The sequence below is a fragment of the Mercenaria mercenaria genome, chromosome 6 (genome assembly GCF_021730395.1).
Source record: "Mercenaria mercenaria strain notata chromosome 6, MADL_Memer_1, whole genome shotgun sequence".
Lineage (NCBI taxonomy): Eukaryota > Metazoa > Mollusca > Bivalvia > Venerida > Veneridae > Mercenaria > Mercenaria mercenaria.
The window spans coordinates 12,619,513-12,646,135 of NC_069366.1; the positions used below are offsets into that span (position 1 = coordinate 12,619,513).

The 26,623-nt window shown below is 33.4% G+C and overlaps 2 protein-coding genes across 2 annotated transcripts; both read left to right on the forward strand.

Moving 5' to 3' along the window:
• The first annotated feature begins 13,568 nt into the window (after window positions 1-13,568).
• Window positions 13,569-14,480, forward strand: LOC128557596 (neuronal acetylcholine receptor subunit beta-3-like). The gene has a single exon (XM_053545130.1). It carries the CDS (start codon window positions 13,704-13,706, stop codon window positions 14,340-14,342), a length of 639 nt encoding a protein of 212 aa, XP_053401105.1. The 5' UTR covers window positions 13,569-13,703; the 3' UTR covers window positions 14,343-14,480.
• Window positions 14,481-23,576: 9,096 nt separating this feature from the next.
• On the forward strand, window positions 23,577-24,737 carry LOC128557975 (acetylcholine receptor subunit alpha-like 2). The gene has a single exon (XM_053546670.1). It carries the CDS (start codon window positions 23,577-23,579, stop codon window positions 24,735-24,737), a length of 1,161 nt encoding a protein of 386 aa, XP_053402645.1.
• Window positions 24,738-26,623: the final 1,886 nt, after the last annotated feature.

The following is a 26,623-nucleotide window of genomic DNA, read 5'->3' on the forward strand; positions in this document are numbered from 1 at the left end:
ATTTGAATTTAATCAAACTTGCATAAAAACTTGTCACCATATTAAGATCTTGGTTCTTTTCTTGAACCGGCCAAATCCCATTTTGGGTTCCAGAGTTATGACCCCTGCAAGGGTCAAAATTAGCTATTTTGACTTTGTCTGCACAATAGCAGCTTCATTTATGATTTGATTTTAACCAAATTTGCACACAGCTTGTATCACCATAAGATTTCAATTCCTTTTTATACGCCCTAAGAGACGTATTATGTTACCGCCTCGGTGTCTGGTCCCATTATTCAATAAATTCTTCAAATAGTCGAGCACGCTGTCATCAGTCAGCTCTTGTATTTGGCAGATTCTTCTTTCGTTCACTTACAACATTTTTTTTTTAATTACTTCCCTTTTATTTTACTATAAATAGCTTATTTAGTAACTTTTAATTATTGGCCATAGGGAAAACCAGAGACCACTTTCCTGTGGTACAACATGGATGGTACCTCCAATTTATAGGTGTATTTTGACATATCTGTACCTTTAAGAAAATTTCAACTATATCTTCTCATGATTCTTTTGATTAAACTTGATAATGATTGTTTTACCTTTTTGTCCTTATGTGCAATGATGACAGTTGAGCGATATAGGGCCATTATGGCCCTCTTGTATACTGAAACATAATATACTATTTCAGGTCAACAAGAATATAGGGAAGCACTACTTTATAGTAAATTTACAAATTATGTTAAATTGTTGCAGTGTTAATACTCTCTGAATCAATAATAACTAGAGCCTTGATATTTGGCATGATATATCAAAGTTAAAATGTCTTCTGTAATTATTCACCCACCAACACAGTTATTGTTATATGGATGGTGTCTGTCAATCTGTCCTTCCGTCCATAACACTTATGTCTGCTCTATATCTCCTTAACCCCTTGAAGGATTTTCATGAAACTTTAGTCAAACAATCACCTCATCAAGATAATGTGCACAACTTATGGGTTAGCCATGTCTGCTCAGGGTCAAGGTCACAACTCGAGGTCAGTGGTTTGAGCCTTCCATTTCTTGTCCGCTCTGTATCTACTAAACCCTGAGAAGGGTTTTCATGAAACCTGGGTCAAATAATCACCTCATGAAGACAATGTGCAGAACTCACTGGCCAGCCATGTCTGCTCAAGGTCAAGGTTACAACTCAAATTCAAAGGTTTGAACTCTGAATCTCATTAACCATTGAAGAGTTTTCATTAAACTTCGGTCAAATGGTCACCTCATCCAGAACTCATAAGTAAGCTATGTCGGCTCAAGGTCTATACTCATTTATGCAAAAAAAAGAAAGATTGCTTTATGCATAGCAAAGCAAAAGCCTGGAGAAGCTCTAAAATAACCATTGACCCCCTAAGTGTGACCTTGATATTAGAGATAGGGACTTGAGGTTTGCACATAAAACTTTGTCCTACAGAGATGAACATTTTTGCCAAAGAAAAAAAAATTGCTACTTACTTATCAAAGTTGTGGCCTGGACAAGCTCTATAACGACCTTTGACCCCTAACTGTGACCTTGACCTTTAAGATAGGAACCTGGGATTTGCACTTGACACTCCGTCTCATTGAGTTAAACATTCATACCAAATTTAAAGAAGATTTCTCAACACATTCCAAAGTTATGGGCCATACAAGATCTGATTGACCTTTGACCTCCAACTGTGACCTTGACCTTTAAGATTGGAACCCGGGATTTGTGCATGAAACTTTGTTTCACTGATGTTAATATTCATGCCAAATATAAACAAGATTGCTCCATGCATGTCAAAGTTATGGTCTTGACAAACGTTATTTAATTTTTTTAAAAATTGAAAATATGCATATTTTGTTTCCATGGTAACAACATTTTTGAAGTAGATTCCCAGAACTTTTATTTCATATTCTGTAACAACAAGTATTTTCCTTTCATAGACCAAGGCTTTTTGTTCCCAATGTGTCCGCAGGAAATAACAGCAGTTAGTTAAAGATTACGCAAAATCAATGTTTTTCATATACAAGGACTACCCCACAATTCTGAGTGTTCGCTTGACAATCACAACTGTTTAATTTATATACAGACTGGTCATTTTTTCTTTTAAAACAATGTATTTTAACACAATAATCCCATTTTCATTTTTTTCTGTTTGTTCCTAAAAATAAACAAGGGTTAAAAAGTGGGATTTCTTGCCAAAAATATGCTGGAATCATAGCATAGAATGTACCTGTTGGTTACCATGGCAACAGAAGCACGTATCACTAAAAAAGAAGTAGATTGATATAGTATGCATCAAATAATGACAATATGCAAATTTTTAGGAAAATCGAAGGTCATGCCTGCCAAACCCCCTATATAGCTGTTTAAGTCATTACAGAGAATGACTGTTAAAGGGATTACTTGGGGTGGTTGGACTACAGTTTTCATAAATCATGTCGTTTCGATATTTAAGGAAATATTTTATATAGATGTACTATATAATATTTATTCAATATAATTATTTATCAGACAGTGAATTATACTGCGGTGTTCAGATACAATTGTAATACATATACATTATTTAGTTTTCAAACGTAACGTCGACGTTACATTAATTGCACGGCTGTGACATCTCGGCTAGATTTTGCAATTTTCATGTGTTAAATTTAATTCATATTCAACGTAAGACTTATGCATATCAATTTGCAGACAATTTTATGTACTTTCAGACTGTAGTCGCTGTTTTGTAAACAAATACATATTTCTTTAAATATTTCGGCACGTAACAACTTCGTAATTTTATTTTTTGCATTTTTTGACACGTGTGACATCGCGGCTAGATTAAAGTATACATATATTAAACGCCATTATCAAAGTCAATATACGACAAAAACTTACTAATTCAAAAGTAGAATTTATGTACTTTTTGTCAAAATAAATATTATAGAAAGCATACAATAGTTAAAGAAAATACAGAAATTTTAACAAGTCCTGTCGAGGGAAGACATTAAATCTTACGTTTTAAGTTGGATCTGCCTTTTGCTTCCTGTTTGTTACAGGAAGTTTAGTTTTTATAGTTTTATTTTTTCAAAGTTCCATAAGGCAAAATAGCCCATGAGGAAGAACAAAACATAATACATGGCAGGACAGTGTTTAACAAATGTATACAATGATATGGTTCATCGGAGAAGGTATACAATAAATTGCATATCAATTACAAACATATCAATCATTTAAGAACACATGATGATACAAAAATAATGATTTCATTTAAGTAATATGAATTAGTGCTTAACAGAACTTACTAGTGTCACATTTTGAATATTACACATGTTACAGAATCTCGTCATTTTACATATATATTTGTTTTGTAAATAGTGGATACATGTAATAGCTTTGACTAATACATATGTTATATTATTGTTTTATACTATGTGGGTAAATGTAGTACCGGTAGCATTCGATCAATAGATATGTTATATCCTGTATGCTTATACAAACACATATATACACATTTTCAATCATATACACATCATATGTATACTATATATACACAATATGAAAGTTGACCTTGCCGAAACGAAACACAAGCTCAACATATCAAATAAACTGTAAATTATAGTTTATCATGATACTATTACGTTAAACAAAATACACTGCAAAAATAAGAATTAAACTAGGATTCTTATGGCAGTTTGCCTTAAGAAAATACCAGTTAAAATGACTATAAATGAGAGGTTAGAATATTAGTTTAAAGCGTACAGTATACCGTGTCTAGGCGTACATATAGCACTTATGTTCACTTACTAAATTAATTAAATCATTTATTTATCTATACATACTACAGTAACGAAATACATACGTCTGTAATAAAAGGGAGTATCTAATATTAAGAAACATTAACATTATTTTCGTTGACAGCAACTGGGTATAACCTTTCTTTTCTTAAAGCAAAAGCTTTGTTCACAAAATTCCCTAACTTTCGTATTATGCAAACATTTTCAGAATTTAACAGTTCAATAAATTTTGGCATATTTGGTCTTTTCCAGTAATACATGGGAATAAAACGTTTTCTTAGATTATTATATACTTTACATTCCAATACAAAATGGTATTCATCTTCTAAAACATCACAAGAAAAACATTTCCTTTCATTAGGAGGTGTACTGTTTGGCTTAGTCCATCTGCCAGTTTCAATATGCAATCTGTGAGAAGAAACTCTTAACTTAGTAAAATCTGTACAAAAACGTTTGATGTTTATACAATTGAGATATGGTTGAAACTTAAAAATAGCAATATGTCTGTAGAATATAGCCCTGCTTGAATTGTCTAACCTACTTGACCAATTTTGTACAAATTGATCTTTTAATCTTTGTTTTACGTGCCATAAGCATTTGTAGATAGATGTTAGGGACCATGGTGGCATAAACAACATACAGAGCAGGGTAATAGGTATAAGAAAGAAGTCACCATAGGAAAATCCAGTAGTGAGGAAGTACAGTAAACAAGCAGACGACGACAGGCAACCGAAAGCAGGCAACAGTTAAACAGGTAAATTTTAGCTAAGAATTAAACCGCGAAATTGAGGTGTCCCGTACACAGGAAATGCGTGTAGAGCTTTTATTATCCAATAGATTTGCTTCAAACTTTCCACATCGTAAAAAGATAGATAAAGCTAGATTGTCAGGGCATTTTCATTAAGATATAAACATTAAACGAAACAAAATTACATGAAAACGGCCGATTTTCAGTAAAATTACCGGTAAAATTTCATACCGCGCGATCGTAAATAGCTATTATGTCTAAAAAGTAAATAAATTGAAATCAATTCACATATTAAATTTGGACTTTCAGCTAGAAAAGGCAAAAAAAAAACAGAATTAAAAAATCTTTAATACTAAAAAAATGCCGTCAATTTAAATACATACAGTAAAGCGAAATTGTTAACCATAATGCGAATAGTAAAGTACATGGAGTAACATATTTATCGATATGACATATAGACGGTGGCGTGTTATCTAAAAATAAACCTGTGAATGGAAGGTATCGGACGTAAATACATTGTTGTTATAAACGTGTTTTTAAAGTTTTAATATTTTAAATGTTTTAAAGTTAGTAAATAAAGGAGTAGTGCATACACTTTAGTTCATGAGCAGTGGCAGTCTTTTTCTTGCGTAACGTAACAAATTTCACCAAACTGTTTCCAAAATAAATATAACAAAACAAAGATGCGAAAAAGTAAAATGGCATTATAATTATATTCAAAGCGCATCTATAGCTTATCAGTGTTGTATATCTCTGTGTTGTTTTAACGCTCCTTACTTAGTGGCAATTCGGGGCCAATAAAATGGATAGATGGATCGCTTTTTTCTAATTTCATAAAAAGTTAGTTTATATAATGAAAACATACGTATTTCTGTTGGAGTTTAAAGCACTGACTTAAAAATATTTTTATGATATTTATTTTGCATCCATGGGAAATTAATCTGTTATCATGATATATATTTCTAGTTTTAATTAAATCAGTCATTATTATTGCAAATGTTTCATGAACATTATCGGGTGGAAAGTCAATTCCGTTTTAAATGCAGATACTTTAAATACATTATAAAATCATTTTCGACATTTTTTTTTAAATTTCACTATGTAACACCTTCAACGCCTTTTTTACATGTAGCAGACTTGATCACTAAAATATTACAGAAAGCTGCAAATATATGATTTTTAAACTCGTAATCTGATAATATCTGGAAAAAAAATTTACTATATAATTGAGCCGCGCCATAAGAAAATCAACATAGCGGCTTTGTGACCGCGCAGTCTAGACAGGATCCAAGCTGTTCGCTTTCATAACCTACTGCAGTAAGAGAAACAGCGAACAACACATCATGATCAGACCGCGCGGATGCGCAGGCTGGTCAGGATCCACGCTGGTCGCAAAGCTACTTTGTTGGTTTTCTCAAGGCGCGGCTCATATTCTGCAAAACTCCCGGAAAATAATAAGATATAAGATAACGAAGTGAAATCTTCAATTACCTCATCGTTAGTTCTAATAAGTCTTTTAATTCCTGATCTGTTTCTTGTCGTCACACAAGTATTTTACAAGAAAATGCGAAATTTAATTCGTCCGTTGACGAAGTGCCATTATAGGTTAAGTTAAACACAATATCACAACTTTGTTGAACAATGACTGTTTTCAAGTCTTTAATTTTCACGTTTACTTAATGCTTGACTAGTAACATTTTTATTGGTTAACGAACTGATCATTGGAAAATTTAGAATATGGCATGAAACACTCAAATAAGTAATCAACTATAATTAAATTCGTATCTCGGAATTAAAACAAATGGGCATCATTGAACTTGGGGCAATTACCGACCACAATACGTTGATGAATGAAATCGAATTTTCGATGTGTGATGTATTTTCGTAACTCAGCCATCAACATGAATTACTTCAACATAAATAGTGTTTTATTAAATATTGTTGCAATATTATTCAAATCCAAAATCATCTGGTTAAAATGAATTAGCTAATTATAGTATACGAGTTCAATGAAATAACATAACGCCGGAATGACAGTCTTTTGTGCATTTATGAAATTATAGAATTTAATGGAAATTATACTTGAAATAGAATAGTTAGAAGATATAAATGCTTGCAAAATACAAGATACTATTTATTTTCATCTTGTCTAAATGAATTAACAAATTATACAGTAGTACATGTATATATACATGTATTATACAAGTTCAAAGACATAATGATATTAAATTTCATAACCCTAATGTTTTAAAAATATAATCCTTGCATTTATTAAATTATATGAGTTAATGGAAATAACACCTGAAATAGAAAAGTAAGAAGAAATAAATGATTCAAAAATATAAAACATTGTTTAATGTTTTCATTTCTTATCCCATCATAGTGTTGAAATTTTAAATTAACTGTATACGTAATAACAAGCCACTGCATTTACCTGTAAATCGCGGCGATTCATCGCAATTCACCGCGAACCACCGGCACTTCATCGCGATGCGCCGCGACCATCATCGCGGGACACCGCAATCGATTTTATTGCATTTGGTCGCGGCGGACGCTGTTAAATGTATTGCGGAGATGCATGAAAAAACGCGCATCCCCGCGGCTCAGGAAATTGTCCGCGCTAGGGTCCAATCGCGGGGAAGCGCGGACTTTGAAAAATCCGCGAGCCAGGGACTGTAACCCTCATTGCCCTTTGGTTATTCAATATCATTCAACTGTAGCGCCATCTTTTTCCGGAGTTTTTCTGGGTAACAATTCGCTGAAGTGCGCGAAACTTCATAGGATGCGTTACCCTTAACAGAAAACGCGCTTAGTATCTAAATGTTCTGGTCAGATGATTTTTCAATGAATTAGTTCCGTTTGATTATTCAACATTTGTAAACTTTAATAGTGTTGTCCTTGCCCAGAGTATTCCACAGCAATCCTTGGCTGATATTCAGTGAAACTTCATAGGAAGCTACAATCACAAGAGAAGATGCGCATACATGATCTGCTTAGACACTTTGGAAGCTTCACTACTTAGACTTGGTACATGTGTATGTCCTCAGTCAATGAATTTTTCTTTTGTGTTTTTAATGCAATAATCACATTTCGGGGAGCACCTATTGGTTTTACCGACATTTTCCTGTTTCTACAGGAAATTGTGACTGCAACACTCAGTTTGAAGTGGTATTAAATAAAGTCATAATTTCTGTTGGATTATTATAATAGCTGAACAAAAAATAAATGTTAATCAATGGACAGCCAGGCAGCCATCATGAACTACAGGCAAATCGATTAATCACATACAATTTTATTCTACTTATAATATTTATCAACCTTTGAAAAATGGGAAAAATATATTTTATATGATTATATGACAGAGAAAGAAATCGTCATTAACAATTCACATTATTTGTATGCCGAAGGCATCCGCAAATTGGAATAACTTTGAGAGTTGTGCTACTAATGAAGTTCAAGACCTATGTGCCGGTCAATTATTATTGATAAAACACAGTCAAACTAGAACAAAACAGTAATATAGATTATACTAATTAAAGGGGAAGGAAGACAGTGTCCTACAAAGCAAGGGGCGTATTGCTATATTTGTTACGTCTTGAGTGTTATAAAACTATAAAACAACAAAAGCAGGCACAATATTTGCTGATACCATTCGGATAATCGTTCAATTGAAGGTAATTATAGTCGCGAATGTGTCTGTTGTCATATCTGTAAAGGCGAACAAACGGTAATAGGGCTAAATTCATGCAAGTAATCAAAAAGCAGTCGTCATAATCACATTATCTCTTCGAATTTGTATTGAAACGGATTGGAATCCTATCTCGGAATGCATTACATGGAGTTTATTTAATATTACAGTCGAATAAATGAAATACGTTCATGTCGTTTCGGCTTATTAAAGTCGAGTTAAACTGAAAATCCGCGGAAGGTCAATGAACGTCTTTCAAAAGAGGAAATTAGAATTTACACCAATGTTATATCCTGGGTTGGATGTGTAACCCTAAATCACTTGCTTATTTACAATTTTGTCGCCAAATGAAACCATTAATGAGGTCAGATATTACAATATTAGTACTGTATGTCTTTAAACTATAATAATATTTACAGTCCAAATGCTTAGACAGAAGGCGACAGACGCTTGTCATGAATAATATCTAGAAGTATAATAAAGAAAGAACAATTTAAATTTTTACTAGACGACAAGTGCATGTAACTGCTTAACGTGTAGGTATTGCATTCATTACAGTTTCTCTTGATAACAATAGAAAATGTATGGTAAGTACAATTTACTGTCTTCATAAAACAGTTGTTACATTAGAAAAAAAAATTGGTAAATGCGCTCTTGTTAGTATTTGAATATGCGAAAACATATCTACATGCTTGATATTTTTTATTACTTCCTCGCTTCCTCGTGGCGTTTTTAGAGATCAACAGCCTCTAATATTCGGTAAAGTAAGCCTGCCATATACACTTATACAATTTGCTCTACTGCCCTGCAGTTCATTCCAAGGATAAATATTCAAACAGAGAAAGTAATTGTAATACAACACCGATAGGCTACAAGAACGGTGACTGAGATCCCTTCTTTTCCAGAGTCATATGTACTAATGCTTTGAAATTCCCTGGTAAACATAAGTATTTTCCAGTTCACGAAATCCTAAAACCCGTTTTCACTTTTTTATGCAAATTAGAAAACTATTAAATAATATTGAGTATTTTCAAGGCAATTACACTGCTTACAACACAATTGTGACTTTAATGTAATGTTTCAGAAAGTCAAAATAAAACAGCTTTGTACCATATAAAATTTACTTAGTGGAATTAAAATTACATGTTGGTCACCGTTTAAAGTGCTTTTCACATGCCACGTCGAAAGTTCTGTGCTGACTGACGTTCCGGTCCATCTTTACTTTTTGTGTTGTTTCAGCAATTGTGCTTCTGTTGTGTTTCTGCCCTCATTTCTATTCCCATTCTGAGAAAGATGGTGTTATGATATTTGAGCGGGAGTTACTAAGCATTAGATCATAGATAGAGACAGTGATCAAATCGTGTATGTGAATACAAGTGTCATCCGCTTATAAAAAGCATAGATATACTAGTTGCACGTTAAATTTGTAAAGGTAGATATAAAGCAACACATATTTGTGCACGCTTGGTAATAGGATGTTTGACATACGACCTAACCTTTATTAAAGCCGAAGCAACCGAGTGAAACTTTAAATGTGCAGACGTCCTTTTTTAATCTGGGTGCCACTCTAGCCAAGTACCTTCTCGTAAGTGGGATATTTGATACAGGTCTGTATGTTGAGAATATTGTTGGTTCAAGAACTGGTTTCTTGAGAACAGGTGTTACCACCGCATTCCTAATCTGCTTTGGTGCGTACCTTGCATCAATTATTTATTTATAATGTTTGTAACCAATGGTGGTAAGAGATCATCAAGACAATGCTTTAATAGCTGGTAAGTATCTAATCAATTTCATAGGATTTGTTATGATATTTATATTTGCAGGATTTATTTCGTTAAGTAAGCCATTATGATATAGTTTACGTTATTTTTGTTTCAAGTGACGCTCAAAGATGCTTTTTATGATTTTATTCAATATTCAGTTGTTTATTCTAAATGAGTAATGGTCTTTCGTTTAATTTGATATTTTTCTTACATGCATATCGCGACCAAAAACCACGGAGCTTAATATATAGGCCACAATCGACTACAAATGAGGTATAAAGACATTAAGCTCTTATGTTTAGATATATTTTTATGAATGTTATTTTACGAACACTTTGGATAATTCATCTGTGTGAATTTATTTCATTCTTTCCGCTTTATTCTTTTAGAAGACTTGTATGACGGCATTACTTCCTGGCGATTCTAGAATTTGTTATTCAAGACAGTTTTAATCAGGAAATGTAGAGAATAAATTAGCGTAATGTTATTGGTCATTTAAATTTCCGAGCATTGCCTCATGCATCATTTCTCTCCATATATATAAAAATGCTAAACTGACGGCATTATTTTACTTGATGTATTAACTATATGTTAGCAATTATATGTTTGCAGACAGAGTGTCAATATCATTGGTTTAATATTTTACATACAATTATCCGCATACTGGTTCCGGAGGAATTCAGATGAGTATCGAACAAAGGGTATTTCAAATATATTTTAAAGCATATTACACCGTTTTATTGAATTGCTTTATAGAAATCAATTTCATTTAATGAGAATGAGTCAAAACAACATTTTCTTGCATGTATAGGAGATATTCATTTGCTCTTCCCTCCCCTACCCCCACGTCTCCCTAACCCGACTCACTCTTTAATGTTGTTGTCGTGCATTCTTATTGTAAAATAAACATGTTAAATTTCTGAACAACATAATAATTATGTTTCTACATCATAATATACAGAAGCATAATATAAATACGGAACTGCATAGTTAATTTTACAAAGGAACAGTTTGGAGGCGCCATCATTTTTATAGAGAAGTTGCTGGAAATCATCAAAATGAAAATAATCTAAGTTATGAATCATACCGAACGACATGGTGTTAGCGTGTCGCCATTTTTATCTTTGACATCAACTTGGTGCCATAAATCATCCACAATAGATAACTAAATCGTTTTAAATACATAGTCTTTTAAAAAGACATGTTAGTCACGTGGATTCAGAAGAAGGCACAAAATACTTTTACTTTTTTGCTGTACACAGAAAGTGAATGATCTAAACTTGTTTTAAGGGAGAAAACCGTCTCGATAGCCTTGTTGTAGAGCGTTCGATTCGAGTGCGGGGGACGTGGGTTCGATGCACGGTTGCGTCATACAAAAGACCTGAAAATTATTACGTGTAGCTCCCTTTCTTGGGGCTCAGCATTAAAAAGAAAACTGGAAATGAGGTGTCGGGAGTGATTTATATAAGTTGTAGAAGGGACAGTACTGTTTATAATGTTGGCATAACTTAAAGACCAACCCATGTGCTGTCCTGTTTTTATATTATTATATTATTAGTTATTTTTAATGTTATGTACATATGTCGAAATGAAAATATGCAATAAAATATGATTAAACTAAAAAATAAAGACCTAAAATAAATTAGTATAAATTTAAACTAAATGCCATGTTCGAAAAAGTAAAGTTACGTTGTGAAAACTCTTCGATGATATCATAATGATTATATCTATATACGCTTCTAGATGTTTCAGTTATTCTTTTTCTTATTCTAAGTAAATGGTTATTGTCACAGTTGTAAGTACATAGGTTTTCTAAAATGAATCAATGTATTTTGGGGTGTCTTGATCGAAGGTATACATCCACTTAATCTGATGTCTCTTTGTAACCGCCAACTGAGAGTCTCCGTAAAATTTTATATTCTTTCTTCTTTCCTCTTCTTTTACGATAATGGCCTCGTTCAATTTCTGATACATTATGTCCATGCGACGGGGGTGGGGGGGGGGGTGGTCAAAGAGGAAAGACTATCAGGTTTCTCAAGCTACTCAATCCACCTAGTACTCCCTGACAGTTGGTGATAAAAGAAGTTGCAAAACCTAACACCTTATAGCCCTAAATGTAAAACATGTACATAAGCTGTTGTGAGGAAAAGAGAAATATTAGTAGGGTTAAAACAGGATAAATGCAAGTATATATAGTAATTATGGTTGGAACATCGATGCAGCCAGTGCTGATTTGAATCCGAAGGTAGTTTTAGCACTGACCACTTGAGACGGTAAGTGGTAAGATGTTCCACTCTACCACAGTTCTGGGGAAGAATAAGTATTTGTAGTAGCCAACTGTGGTAGAAGGTATTTGCAGAGCTAAGTGATGGTAATCTCTAGATTGTCTAGTGATTGGAGCGAGATATTGGTAAGGATCGACATCAGCATGATTTTGAACCATTTTATAAAATAAAACCAAATTACTATATTTCTTTCTGGATTGGAGGGAATTCCAACTTAAATCTGTAGGTCTTACTATAATTATTTACAACAAATATTACTAACTATATACTAATTTTTCTATATCCTTCTGATGATATAAGGATCCCAAACACTGGAACAATGCTCTAAAGTTGGTCTAACAATGGTGTTATAGGCAGCTGTTTTTGGTACTACTCTTAGCAGAATGTATATTACGTTTTGAGAAACCAAGACCTTGACATGCTTTTCTAGATATTTTGTGTATATGAGGGAACCAAGATAAGTTAGATGTTACTTCTACACCTAGGTAAGTAGCTTGACTGGCGACAGAGGCTGATCGTGTAAGGTATAGACAGTATTTACAGGTATTCTGGATCTAGAGACATGCATGATATGACATTTGCTCACATTAAAGGACATCTTCCATTTCTGTTCCCATATTCCAAGAAGGTTTCGGACGAATGCGACGTTTACTAACAACACAAGCAGACGAACACGGAACATCAATGTCTTTAATTCTGTTATTCACTTATGGCATGCACCACCTCTAAATAGCAACATCAATCACAAATTAGTAATTTTCTGTTTAAAGGTCAAAGATAAACCGTGAAAACTTCAATGTATGTTCGATGTATAGATTGAGACATTGTCGTACAAGTTAACATGTTAAATACCGTATCAAAATAATTAAAATTGTGTATATTGCAGTTGTAATACGATCAACACATTGTCAAAAAAAAAAACCCAGCACACATTGCATATACAATGGTCACAACCTTAGTTGAAAAGAAACTAGAAGTGTCGTATATCTGGAAGTAGTTTATGATACATATTAATAATAAAACGCTGAAATGCAAAGTTTAAAGAGAACTATATCCAGATGAAAACGGTCAGTGAAATTAATCCAAATACTGCCCATTAAACAAAATAGAATTGAAGAGGGGTAAATTTCACTACTTTCAATACTACAGTTCTTTCAATACAATATCTTTTGAAAGCGATCTAATCTTTTGTTAAAACAGATAATGATAAAGCATATGAGAGTTAAATTACCACATAGATACAAACAAAATATGGATATTAGCTATTTAAACTGTTTGCTTCAATGATCACAATTAAACTAAAGGTCGCACGCATTAATTAATTGAAGTAAATGGTGAAAATATGTTTATCTAATTGATTCAACAAATTGATTTCTCACAATAGGATCGTTATTTAAACATACCACAGTAATATCACTACACTGTTTACTTCTTCGATCAACAGTTTTCAAAATGGATTTAAAACGTCAGTTTATTTTTACAGCAGTGCTATTACTTACTTGTATAATTTTTGGGACTGTCTCAAGTCAAACCTATGAAAATGCGACTAATTTAAGGTCAGCTCTGTTGTCTAACTATCATAAAGATGTTCGACCAATGAACAATCAGTCTGATATATTACATGTTAACGTGACACTGGATTTATTTGGAATACCTGAGGTGGATGACGTCAAAGGTGTCATAACCATTACTGTAGCGACACAATGTGTGTGGATAGATGAGCGCATGACATGGAACCCCTCTGACTACGGTGGTATTTCTAAAATACCAATTCTTATAAGCGAAATTTGGACACCTTCCATATCACTGGGAACACCAGTCGAATTTGCAACAATGGGCTCGTCAAACAACCATGTTATATTCTATGCTAATGGTCTTGCTGTTTTTTATCCAGGAGCTGTCGTGAAAAGTTCGTGTGGATTTAATATGAAATTTTGGCCGTTCGATAAACAGGTATGTGAAGTTGGATTCTTTCCATTGGACTATGGAATTGATCAAGTTTTTTTTTTCAATTCCTCTTGGGGTGAGAACAACTTCCTACACTCCAAACACAGAATGGACGCTCGAGAAAACGGAACATTACGTCTCTAACGGAATTGGATTTTCAATGGCATATTTTAGATTTAAATTGAAAAGACAATCGCTTTTCTACGTACTAACAATTATTTTGCCTATAAATGGAATTGCAGGACTGACTTGTCTTGTTTTTCTTCTACCAAGCGAATCCGGAGAACGCGTTAGCTATGCCATAACAATCATGCTTTCACTGGCTGTTTTCTTGACTGTCGTATCTGCTGAAATGCCAAAATCTTCTGAACCTATCTCGCTAATGTGTTGTTATATCCTTGTTGGAATATGTGTTAGTGTTATCGGAACTGTTTTAGTCATTTTGAATTTAGCCATTTACCACCGAAATGAGAACATTCCTAAGAGACAGTTGTATAATTCACTTGTTCTTTTCACACGATGCAAAAGGCACAGCAACAAAGTTCAAGATGTACCAGAAGAAACAAATGACCTAAAAGTTACAAAGTACACAAACGTATCTAAACAACTGTTCGTTAAAACGAAAACTAAGACCAATGTTCTGTCTGTAAAGTCAGCTACACCTGAGCATTCGCATCAAGATGACATAACCTGGCATGATGTTAGTTGTGCTATCGATAAATTGTTGTTTTATGCAATGATACTCCTTACTTATATACCATCCATCGGCTTCCTGATATATCTCGGAGCAGCCTCTGATTATCAAAAATGATATATTGATGCATACTAATCTATCGACACGACTTGGTTTTGAACCACCCTAATTTCAACCAGGATTTATTTTATTGTAACTTAATCATAATCCGTAACAGATATTATGCTCTCTATATATTTTAGATAGCAGCTGCTGGACTTTGTCAATAAATTTTTATGTAAGATTATTTTATAAATCGAAGAGCCTCACTCGCACTATTTGCGAGTTTTATAACTAGACATTGTGAATTAATAGTTGCTTTCTTAAAATATCATGTCCACTTGTCCACTTGTAGATATCAAATATCTAGTGCCAGCTTCATGAAGTCTTTTTAGGACATAGTCGGAATTAGATGAAGATTAAGGTTGATTCATTTTTATTTTTCGTTTACTCTTCGACGTAGGCAGGACAAAAATGTGACCATCAAACGATATTAATACTATCTAAGAAAGAAATACGTTTTAAGAGCCCATACATAAACACAGAACTAAGGATGAAGCTAATGAACTTTTGCAAAACAGGCTCCTGTTCTATTTACGCATCTAATATAGTTTTATTTTCGCATTATATGACCTTGATTTTTGAACGGAAAATGATATCTAGTGTTGTGTGAAAAATAAGATAAGTAAGATACATGTACACTGTAACCTACAATAGCAACAGTCTGTGGGACTCTGCTTACATTTCATATGTGACATCAAAAGCATGAACATTAGTAATAACCAAAAAAATCTTACATACTTATCCTTCATAATGAATATTTAAACAAAGATTGATGACTGACTTTTGGAAATAAAATATTACGGTCACCTATCTTCTTTGACCAACTAGTTCTTACTAGTTACCAGGTTTTACTATATCGATAATATTGCAAACTAAAACATATACTAAAGAACTCGTTTGTGAAGAAATGCATATCAAACAATAAAACCATATTATATTCTAAGTAACTGTGGTTCAGAACTTGCGTTTTTTATTTTGGGCTATATTTGAATACTCAAAACAAGCTTTTTAATCTTTGTTCTTGTTGTTATTTATGTCGTTGTATTCATGCTTTAATTATGATATTCGGATGGGTCTTATCTTAATCGTAAAAAACTGTAATCAAATTGTTACTTTAAATTTTGAACATGGGTGAATATGATTTAAATATATTATACGGATTTAATTTTTTATATCCAATCTATACGTTATAAAGTAATCAATTCTTCCATTCAATCTGTTATAACATTATTATCACTATTTATATCATATAATTATTTTTGACATTTAATACCTTCAAGAAGCATTGCACAAGTCCTTTTCCTGTAATTACTGACAGTTAATTGCTTTGTTTCTTTTTTGTTTGTTTCACAGTCGCAACGACACAATGTAAGACAGGTAAACATAATTATCAAAGATTTTCTGTTTACATGCCTGCTGTGAAACGTTCGATAAAGGTGTTGAATTTCCTTGAATCAATTTATAATGTTCTTGTTATCAACCTAAGGCTTGTGGTTTTCCGGTTTTCAATATTGGAGGTTAGCCAGTGCTTATGACATGCTATATATTGCCTAACATCTTTCAGAATAAACTCGTTTCTCATTTTGTAATTAAAGAAGAAAATTAATAAATGTATAGTATTTTGCTGGCGACATCACTGTTTTATATGTGTTCTCCCCGCGATAAGGGATTGTAGGATAGCCATTTCTCTTAAAGTACCAGATAATAACATACTTCGCAAAGATTCTGTTACTAAATCATAAGAAGCTTAAACATGCACATCCTCAAATATACGATTTTCTAAACTTGTAAACCGTTCTAATGAAGAGTTCAGCTTTCGAATATATGAGCCGCGCCATGAGAAATCCAACATAACGCGTTTGCGACCGCGCAGTCCGGTCAGGATCCATGCTGTTCGCTTTCAAACTCTAAATTGCAATTAGAGAAACTGTTAGCGTACTAGTCTGGTCTAGATCCATGCTGGTCGCAAACGCACTCTGTTGGTTTTCTCGTGGTGCGGTCCATATAATTTTATATAAACAAAGTGTTCTTTCTGTGACTGTATTGTATTTTATGTGTTTTCTGCGTGCAAAGTGTATATATTTTAAACTCTGTGCACTCTCGACCCTTTGTGACAACCTTGCGTGTAAGAAAGTACAAATAGTATTTACACCTCATTACATTCAACTTAGTCAAGGCTCGCTGTTTTCATTATCAGGCTGGATATTTGCTCTGCTTTTACGTAATTTAATTAATTATTAATTAACAATGTGAAAGGGCTGAGCTGATTTGAATCAAAACGTCATTGTTAAGTTACATAGTTTTGTGACATTAGATAAACACTGTATAATTCAATACAATTCACTTTAGATATTTGAGTACGCTTTTTAAAGGATATTTTTTCTCTGGGTATCAGCATAACAAAACGATAGTAAAAGGTTAATTGTGTGATTTTCTGATCCGAGGTCAAAGTTAGCATGCACACATTTCATCACGTTGTAGTCTTTCCTTTTCCTTGTAAATATTCGTGATGCAGTCTTAATTTTCCTTGTAAATACTTTATGCTTTTGATAAGTTATCTAATTCTTTGGACTATTTTGGATAGGTAAACTACATTCATAGCATTTATTCTTGCACACCAGACTCGTGTTTCCGTTGATTTTGCCCATGCCGGCAAAAACACACCTGTCACCCAATGCCATATGACTCTCTCGCTGTTAAAATGCGATAAAACTCGAATACCTTGGTAGTTCCTCTTCGTTACTTATAATATATTTCTCGATTTAAAAAATACGTTATGGAAAAATCTAACGTTAAGTTACAATGGGAACTATCATATAATCTACAATAGAAACCTAACTAGATTTTATGAATGATGTCTTCGATTAACCAAAAAAATATTATATATATAATGGTGAAATCTCTCTCTCTCTTTTCATTTTTCATTTGCTCAAATATAATTGAGTCGCGCCATGAGAAAACCAACATAGTGCCCTTGCGATCCGCGCAGTCTGGTCAGGATTCATGCTGTCCGCTTTCAAAGCCTATTGCAATTAGAGAAACCGTTAGCGAACAGCATGGATCCTGACCAGACTGCGCGAATCCGCAGGCTGGTATAGATTCATGCTGGTCGCAAAGGCACTATGTTGGATTTCTCATGATGCGGTTTATATTAAAAATGAACAATGATCCTCTACAGTTTTACGAACATGTGAATAAGTTTGAAGAAGTAAGTGATTATATAAATTTTGTAATTTAAGTAACGTAGTTAACGTCAAAAGATTATTTTGGTAAATGTCTTTGGAGCCAATCTGCACGAGTGGTTAAAGTTGCTACTATAAAATCATTTATAAATGCCGCAGTTAGTTTGATTTGCACCGTGTGATTCGTTCTGTATTGTGTGTAAATCAAACAGTAGGGACACAGATGGCTTGTTACCCTTCCACAGTGCAACCCCATCCTACCAAATCATGTTAAAAATAACATCGAGAGGAGACGTGGATTCGCAGTATAAGTACACTGGTTAGTTTTCAAATATAAATTAGACATTGACAGATGATAAACTCCTACATCATGTTTCATTATTGTTATTATTCTTTTGTTGTTGTTGTTTTTTTTTCCTTTTTTAATACAAGTGAGTATCTGTCGAATGAATAAATAGGAAGTATCCTGCTATTTTGATAAACTTTTCTTTCTCCCTAATCCCTCCCTTCTTTAAGTGCAAATGATTTGTGAAAATCTTTGAAAATACTGTATATGTATATTGCTTTTTAATGTTGTTGTTATTATTGGTATTGTCGTTGTTGTTTTTGATCATGCTGTAAATAAATATGCATGTCATTTTCATGCTATGCTCACTTTGTATGTTAAATTTCTTAAATGATAACTTTATAATAAATATTTTTATTATTATTATTATCTTCATCATAATCATCATCACCATTATTAAATTATAGCTAATTCCAATTTTCAGGCAGTTTTTTATGTTACTCTTACTTTAAAAAATTGGCGTAATGCGCATCTTACTGCGCATATTGTGTTTTGGTGAATGTTTTATAAAAGCAAATTTTGGTTACTGTGCATTTAAATGTGTTAAATTTACGACAATGCTGCATTAGTTTTTGAAGTTGGTGATTTAGACATAAAGAAATCGGACTAATAAAATAATAGTTCTTGTCTTCAATCTTCTACGCAATGATATCACTTACCTATGTTTAGTTTCTCAACATGACCATTTCGGCCTGGATGGTTCCAATACTCCCGCTTTCATAGCCTTGGGTATTGTTTAATCACCCCTTGGATATGGTGCCTGCTTTTTAATTTTGTCTTTTGACAGTTCCTGTGATACGCAGGCTCCATAACCTCAGATCCCCTTCCTAAATTCCAGTTTGTTTAGTTCTGCCTATTGTTTTCTCGTTTAGGGCAAACCCTTTACTTTATCTGGGGACCAAACGCCGCTCTTCATGGAATTACACGCCTCAACACGTGTATCATTGAAGGTTCCATTTTCACCGCCGTTTGAATACATCTGCGGATGTCTCTAAATTGCTTTTTGTACTTTTAGCATGTGTAAATGTTGAGTTCTGCTCAACCCGGGGCTAGAGGTCGTGGCCGGTAGCATGCATTTCCACTACCGTCCATGAACAGCTCAATTAAACCGAGCCTGCAGCATTTTCGTTTTTGTCGTGTTGAGCGACCTTTGAAGTTTCCACTTTCATCTATTCTACAGTTAAAGGGAAGCATCTCCTAAGCGCAGTTTGACTTTTCGTGAAAAGACTTCATCAGTCAAAATAACAAAAGTCATATTCATTTGGAAAGTTAATATTTCGCACTGGTTACAGAAAGAGTTTGGTATATTAGGTTAAAAGGTATAATTTTACTCCACCCCTTTTTCTACACACACATCTATTTTAGCTGGATTTTTTACATGAAAAAAGCGCATAATTCCACTTTAACCATCGCATTGCCATCCGCAAAGTATAGAAAATTCATTACTTAATAAAATCAATCAATAGTGTAAAACCAACAAAATGTAATACATTGTCTGCAACCTTCGTCTGTGATAATGCTTAATGTGCTGGACTCCGCAAATACACTCGTCTAGCTCATAAAAAAAGGCAGGAGAGGTCATGTTATTGTTAGATCGTTAGGCAAAGTGTTTCTGAATATTAAAGCAAATGTACTTCAATTAGCTTCGCAGATCTACATCGAGATATAATCTGACAGGAAGACTGCATTAAATAACGAAAATAGAATTGTTATAACCTCTATGAGATCTGTATAAACTTTTCCCATAAGACTTTTTAAACCAGACATTATTGTAAACTGGATACAAGCTTTCCGTTGATTTCACCGGAGCTAAAATACTCGATCTTACACCGCTGATGTAAGACGACAAGTATTATATGATATAAAATAAACATAAATTATTTAGTAGATTTGAATTATTTTGACGTAAAATAGAATATAGATCAAATACTTGGATAGTTCGACTTTGTTTCCTTATAGCATACTTCTCAATTCAAGATAGCTATTATACGAAAACACTAAACATAACGTTACGCTGCTGCCGATGATAACAGAATATAAATCCACGTCTTTGAACGTATATCCTGTAACCTACTGTACGAAAGTTGTGCGATCAACAGTGTCATTCATTTTATTTTATTTAAACTGCCATTTGCTATTATGACTAACACAAAAGAGTATATCACTGGCTGAATGTTCGGACTGGAATATATGGCTCTCGTAAACCATCTATCAGAGATGTGCCATTATCAGGTGAAGACAACTGGATTATTTAACCGGTAACGAATAAGACAACAAAATCTCACCGTAGAGCTGAGTGACCTAGATTTCGTTTGATTTAGTTTATGTTATTCAGTGAAATAAAGCATGAAGCACCATTGGCGTAATTAATAGATTAAATAAAAGACTTGTCTGAAATTATAACGACAATGCTATGATTGTAGCAGATTTTAAAAGTCAATTTAACGAAATCAGCTTACCTCATTTCTTTGCACTACGATAACATTGATTGATAACTGTAGAAATGCAATTTGTATCACCAAAGTGAGATGTGTCTCTGAAGTTTCGAATAAGACATTCATCATTTCTCATCATATATTAAAATATATATCTATCGTCTTCTGTGTAGAATGTGGTATCCTCTATCATATAATCTGAAGCTTTTGCATCATACTAAGAGGCATAAGTGGTTTTTGTATGTGCTGAAGACGATGATTGCAATATGCGGAAATGCAAGATGCTGCATACACCGACAGGAGGCAATTTCATTTTATTGTATTGCCTTAGTGTGTTCCTAATTGCAATATTAGATGGCTGTGATACCTTGTGAATTGATGTCAATTCTATTTCTTACTATTCCCTATATAAACGAATTGACGGGGCTGCCCTCGGAAATGACTGACACTAGCACAAATATACACAGCTAAAGAAATAATGGAACAACAAAGACAAAAACCCATTCTTATCCTAGTCAGGTAGGTCAGTCACATCAGCTGTCAAAATCACATTCTGGTACCAGTTACTGAAACTGCAGAGCAAACGAAGAAAATATTGCATGGGGATAGCATTAAGCATCATTACTGAAAGTAACCTTCATTTTCGTTCACCTAATTTAGCTAGTACTTGGGTAAAGTTGGGTTAAAAAAAATTTACAGATGCACATTACGATTTTCCGTTTGATTTTGTTTGACGAATAGCCCTACGTCATGACAGGCAGTTCTTCAAGTCTGTTGGTACTGAGTTGTGAATGGATAGTGTAGTTTTTCAAGTAGGTAACAACCAAATATCAGGATGATGTACAACTGTGTTGTCAAAAATGCAGGGTAAAAGGAATCTTTTCCAGGCAAGGAGCATTATTCATTATGTTTTAGATAAATGAACAGAGGTATCGAATTCATAATACGCATATACTGAAAATATGCTCTTGTTATTAAAAAATATGAAAATAATTACAATGTATATTTTCTCGCTAAATTAAAATTGTTCGATTTCCTACGAAGCCAATATACATTTCTCAGTTCTTGGCATCTTACATTTCAACTGGTGTTTGTATATAAACATGTCAGACACTAGCCGTTGCAAATTAAAATAAATCTATACAAAACCATTGCAAATAAATAAATAAGTTAATAAAAAATAAATATGCATATATGAGTGGGAAAGTAGCTAAGGATAAAAAAGTCAACGAAAAAGCTTTCAATCACACTCGACAAGAAGTAACTAATTTGAAAAAAAAATCAATGTTTAAACAGTATTACTCTTTCTCCGCCATTTTATCTAGAATGATATAGAATTTGCATGCATATTTCGAAAGATGCTACAAATACATACTTAAACGCAGTGGAGTAAAACAACATGATGCTTTTGAGAAAGGGCATGATGAAAGAGAGAAAGATTTGTACTATTATATATGAAGTACTTCTGACAAAAGTGCGTAGGCATTGATCTGATTTGGTAGTGATTAGCTTATAGCTTGACTTCATTATGTACGCCTTATTCATTATACACTACATTAGATCTATCAAACATTGTATGGTCTCAGAGGTTAATTTCTGACATCTATGTTATACCTGACTATGTGTTGTTTGTATGTGCAAAATATGCATTCTGACTTAGAGAGCCTTGGTAACGTTCACTACTGCTAGATAATAATCAAGGGAACGTTCTAAGAACACAGCCGCCTCCAAACGATTCTCCAAAGTGTATAATTATGCTGTACCCAATATTGGGATATTGCTCAGTTTAGGGATCCGTAAAATGCATCGCAATCTCAATTAATTAATAATTATTAAAGCTATGACAGACCACATACACATTATGTCAAATACATGTATTTTGGGTTTACTTTTCTCCAATTAAGTTACAAATGAATAAGTAAAATAGCCGAATGTTAAAAGCCACAATAAAAATAATGATAAAAAAGAAAAAAGATACCGAATGACATTAAAATGTAATTGTAATTGTCAAAATTGCAATTCAAATTCATAAATTATTTTTTTTCTTTTACATTTTGTGTTCCATATTAATAAAACACTGAAATGCAAAGAACTATATCCAGATGGAAGAGAAACGGTCAGTGAAATCAATCCAATACTGCCTCATTGAACACAATAGAATTGAAGAGACTTTCGATACAGTTCTTTCAATACAATATCTTTTGAAAGCGATCTAATCTTTGTTAAAACAGATAATGATAAAGCATACAAGAGTTAAATTACTACATAAATACAAACAAAATATGGATATTAGCAATTTAAACTGTTTGCTTCAATGACCACAATCAGACTAAATGTCGCACGCATTACTTAATTGAAGTAAATGGTGAAAATATGTTTATCTAATTGATTCAACAAATTCATTTTTCACAATAGGATCGGTATTTAACCATACCACAGTAATATCACTTCTCTGTTCGATCAACAGTTTTCAAAATGGATTTAAAACGTCATTTCATTTTTACAGCAATACTATTATTTACTTGTATAATTTTTGGGACTGTCTCAAGTCAAACTTATGAAAACGCGACGAATTTAAGGTCAGCTCTGCTGTCTAACTATCATAAAGATGTTCGGCCAATGAACAATCAGTCTGATATCTTACATGTTAACGTGACTCTGGATTTATACGGAATACCTGAGGTGGATGACGTCAAGGGTGTAATAACTATTACTGTAGCGACACAATGTGTGTGGATAGATGAGCGCATGACATGGGACCCCTCTGAGTACGGCGGTATCTCTAAAATACAAATTCTTATAAGCGAAATTTGGACACCATCCATATCGTTGGGAACACCAGTCGAATTCGCAACAATGGGCACATCAAACAACCATGTTATATTCTTCGCTAATGGTCTTGCTGTGTTTTATCCAGGAAATGTCTTGAAAAGTTCGTGTGGATTTAATATGAAATTTTGGCCGTTCGATAAACAAGTATGTGAAGTTGGATTCTTTCCATTGGACTATGGAATTGATCAAGTTTTATTTTCAATTCCTCTTGGGGTGAGAACAACTTCCTACACTCCAAACACAGAATGGACGCTCGAGAAAACGGAACATTACGTCGCGAACGGAATTGGATTTTCAATGGCATATTTTAGATTTAAATTGAAAAGACAATCGCTTTTCTACGTACTAACAATTATTTTGCCTATAAATGGGATTGCAGGACTGACTTGTCTTGTTTTTTTACTACCAAGCGAGTCCGGAGAACGAGTTAGCTATGCCATAACAATCATGCTTTCATTGGCTGTTTTCTTAACTGTCGTATCTGCTGAAATGCCAAAATCTTCTGAACCTATCTCGCTAATGTGTTGTTATATCCTTGTTGGAATATGTGTTAGTGTTATCGGAACTGTTTTAGCCATTCTGAATTTAGCCATTTACCACCGAAAGGAGAACATTCCTAAGAGACAGTTGTATATTTCACTTGTTCTTTTCACACGATGCAAAAGGCACAGCAACAAAGTTCAAGATGTACCAGAAGAAACAAATGACCTAAAAGTTACAAAGTACACAAACGTATCTAAACAACTGTTCGTTAATACAAAAAGTAAAACCAATGTTCTGTCTGTGAAGTCAGCTACACCTGTGCATGCACATCAAGATGACATAACCTGGCATGATGTTAGTTGTGCTATCGATAAATTGTTGTTTTATGCAATGATACTCCTTACTTATATACCATCCATCGGCTTCCTGATATATCTCGGAGCAGCCTCTGATTATCAAAAATGATGCATACTCATCTATCGACAATCACAACTTGGTTTTGAACCACCCTAATTTCAAGCAGGATTTATTTTATTGTAACTTTATCATAATCCGTAACAGGTTTTATGCTCGCAATACTTTTTAGATAGCACTGCTGGACTTTGTCAATAACTTTTTATGTACATTTATATCTTAACATGGTATTGTTAAATTTTAACATATGACATAAAATATCTAGTGCTAGCTTTACGAAGTTGTCTTTGTTGTTGTTGTTATTTTTGTTGTTGTATTTATGCTTTAATTATGATATACGGATGGATCTTATCTTAATCGTAAAAAGCTGTAATCAAATTGTTACATTGAATTTTGCAGTTTTGAACATGGTTGAATAAGATTTAAATATATGATACGGCTTTATTTTTTTATGACAAATCTATACGTCATAAAGTAATCAATTCTTCCATTCAATCTATTATACATTATTATCACTATTTTTTATCACATAATTATTTTTGGCATTTAATACCTTTAAGAAGCATTGTACAAACCCTTTTTCCTGTCATTAATGACAGTTAATTGTTTTGTTTCCTTTTTTTGTTGTTTGGTTCAGAGTCGCAACGACACAATGTATGGCAGGTAAACATAATTATCAAAGATTATATCTGTTTACATGCCTGCTGTGAAACGTTCGATAAGGGTGTTGAATTTCCTTGAATCAATTTTCCATGTTCTTGTTATTAACCTAAGGCTTGATGTTTTCCGGTTTTCAATATTGGAGGTTAGCCAGTGCATAGGTTTATGACATGCTATATATTGCCTAACATCTTTCAGAATAAACTCGTTTCTCATCTTGTAATTAAAGAAAAAAAAGAATATATAGTATTTTGCTGTTTTATGTGTGTTCTCCCCGCGATAAGGGATTGTAGGATAGCCATGTCTCTTAACGTACCAGATAATAACACATTTTGCAAAATTCTGTTACTAAATCATAAGAAGCTTAAACATGCACATCCTCAAACGTATGATTTTCTAATCTTGTAATCGTTCTAATGAATTGTTCAGCTTTCGAATATATGATTTTATAGAAACAAAGTGTTCTTTCTTTTGTGTGCATTTTATTCGACCTTTGTAGCAACCTTGCGTGTAAGAAAGTACAAATAGTATTTACACCTCATTACATTCAACTTAGTCAAGGCTCGCTATTTTCATTATCAGGCTGGATATTTGCTCTGCTTTTGCGTAATTGAATTAATTATTAATTAACAAGGTGAAAGGGCTGATTTGAATCAAATTGTCATTGTTCAGATGCATAGTTCTGTGGCATTAGATAAACACTGTATAATTCAATACAATTCACTTTAGATATTTGAGTACGCTTTTTAAAGGATATTTTTGTTTCTGGGTATCATCTTAACGAAACGATAGTAAAAGGTTAAGTGTGTGGTTTTCTGATCCGACGTCAAAGTGATCAATACCAGCACTAGTTGTGTAATTGCATGTTATTTCATTTTAGATACATATTCTGCAGAGTTATGGGACTTTGTTTTTTGTTACTATACTATATACATAGAGTCTGCATAAGCACTCTTGTATGAGTTTTTGAAGTTTGCAATTACATACAGTCCACATAATTATGCAACCTTGTGTGCGTCAAATTGCAATGTACAGTGTCAGTGCATGCGGAGGGGGGGGGGGGGGGGGGTACTTTCATTACCTTCAGTTATAGCTCTAGTGTTCTTTTAGATAAATATTCTACACAGTTATGGGACTTTGTTTTTTAGGTTTTTTGTTACTATACAGTCTATATACATACAGTCCACATAATTATGCAGTCTTGTGTGCGTCAAATTGCAATATACTGTGTCAGTGCGTGCGGATTGGGGAGGGGTACATTCATCACCTTTTGTAAT

Excerpts from the sequence above, each read along its gene's own strand:
- LOC128557596 (XM_053545130.1), top strand. The coding sequence starts at position 13,704 with ATGGATTTAAAACGTCAGTTTATTTTTACAGCAGTGCTATTACTTACT.
- LOC128557975 (XM_053546670.1), top strand. The coding sequence starts at position 23,577 with ATGAACAATCAGTCTGATATCTTACATGTTAACGTGACTCTGGATTTA.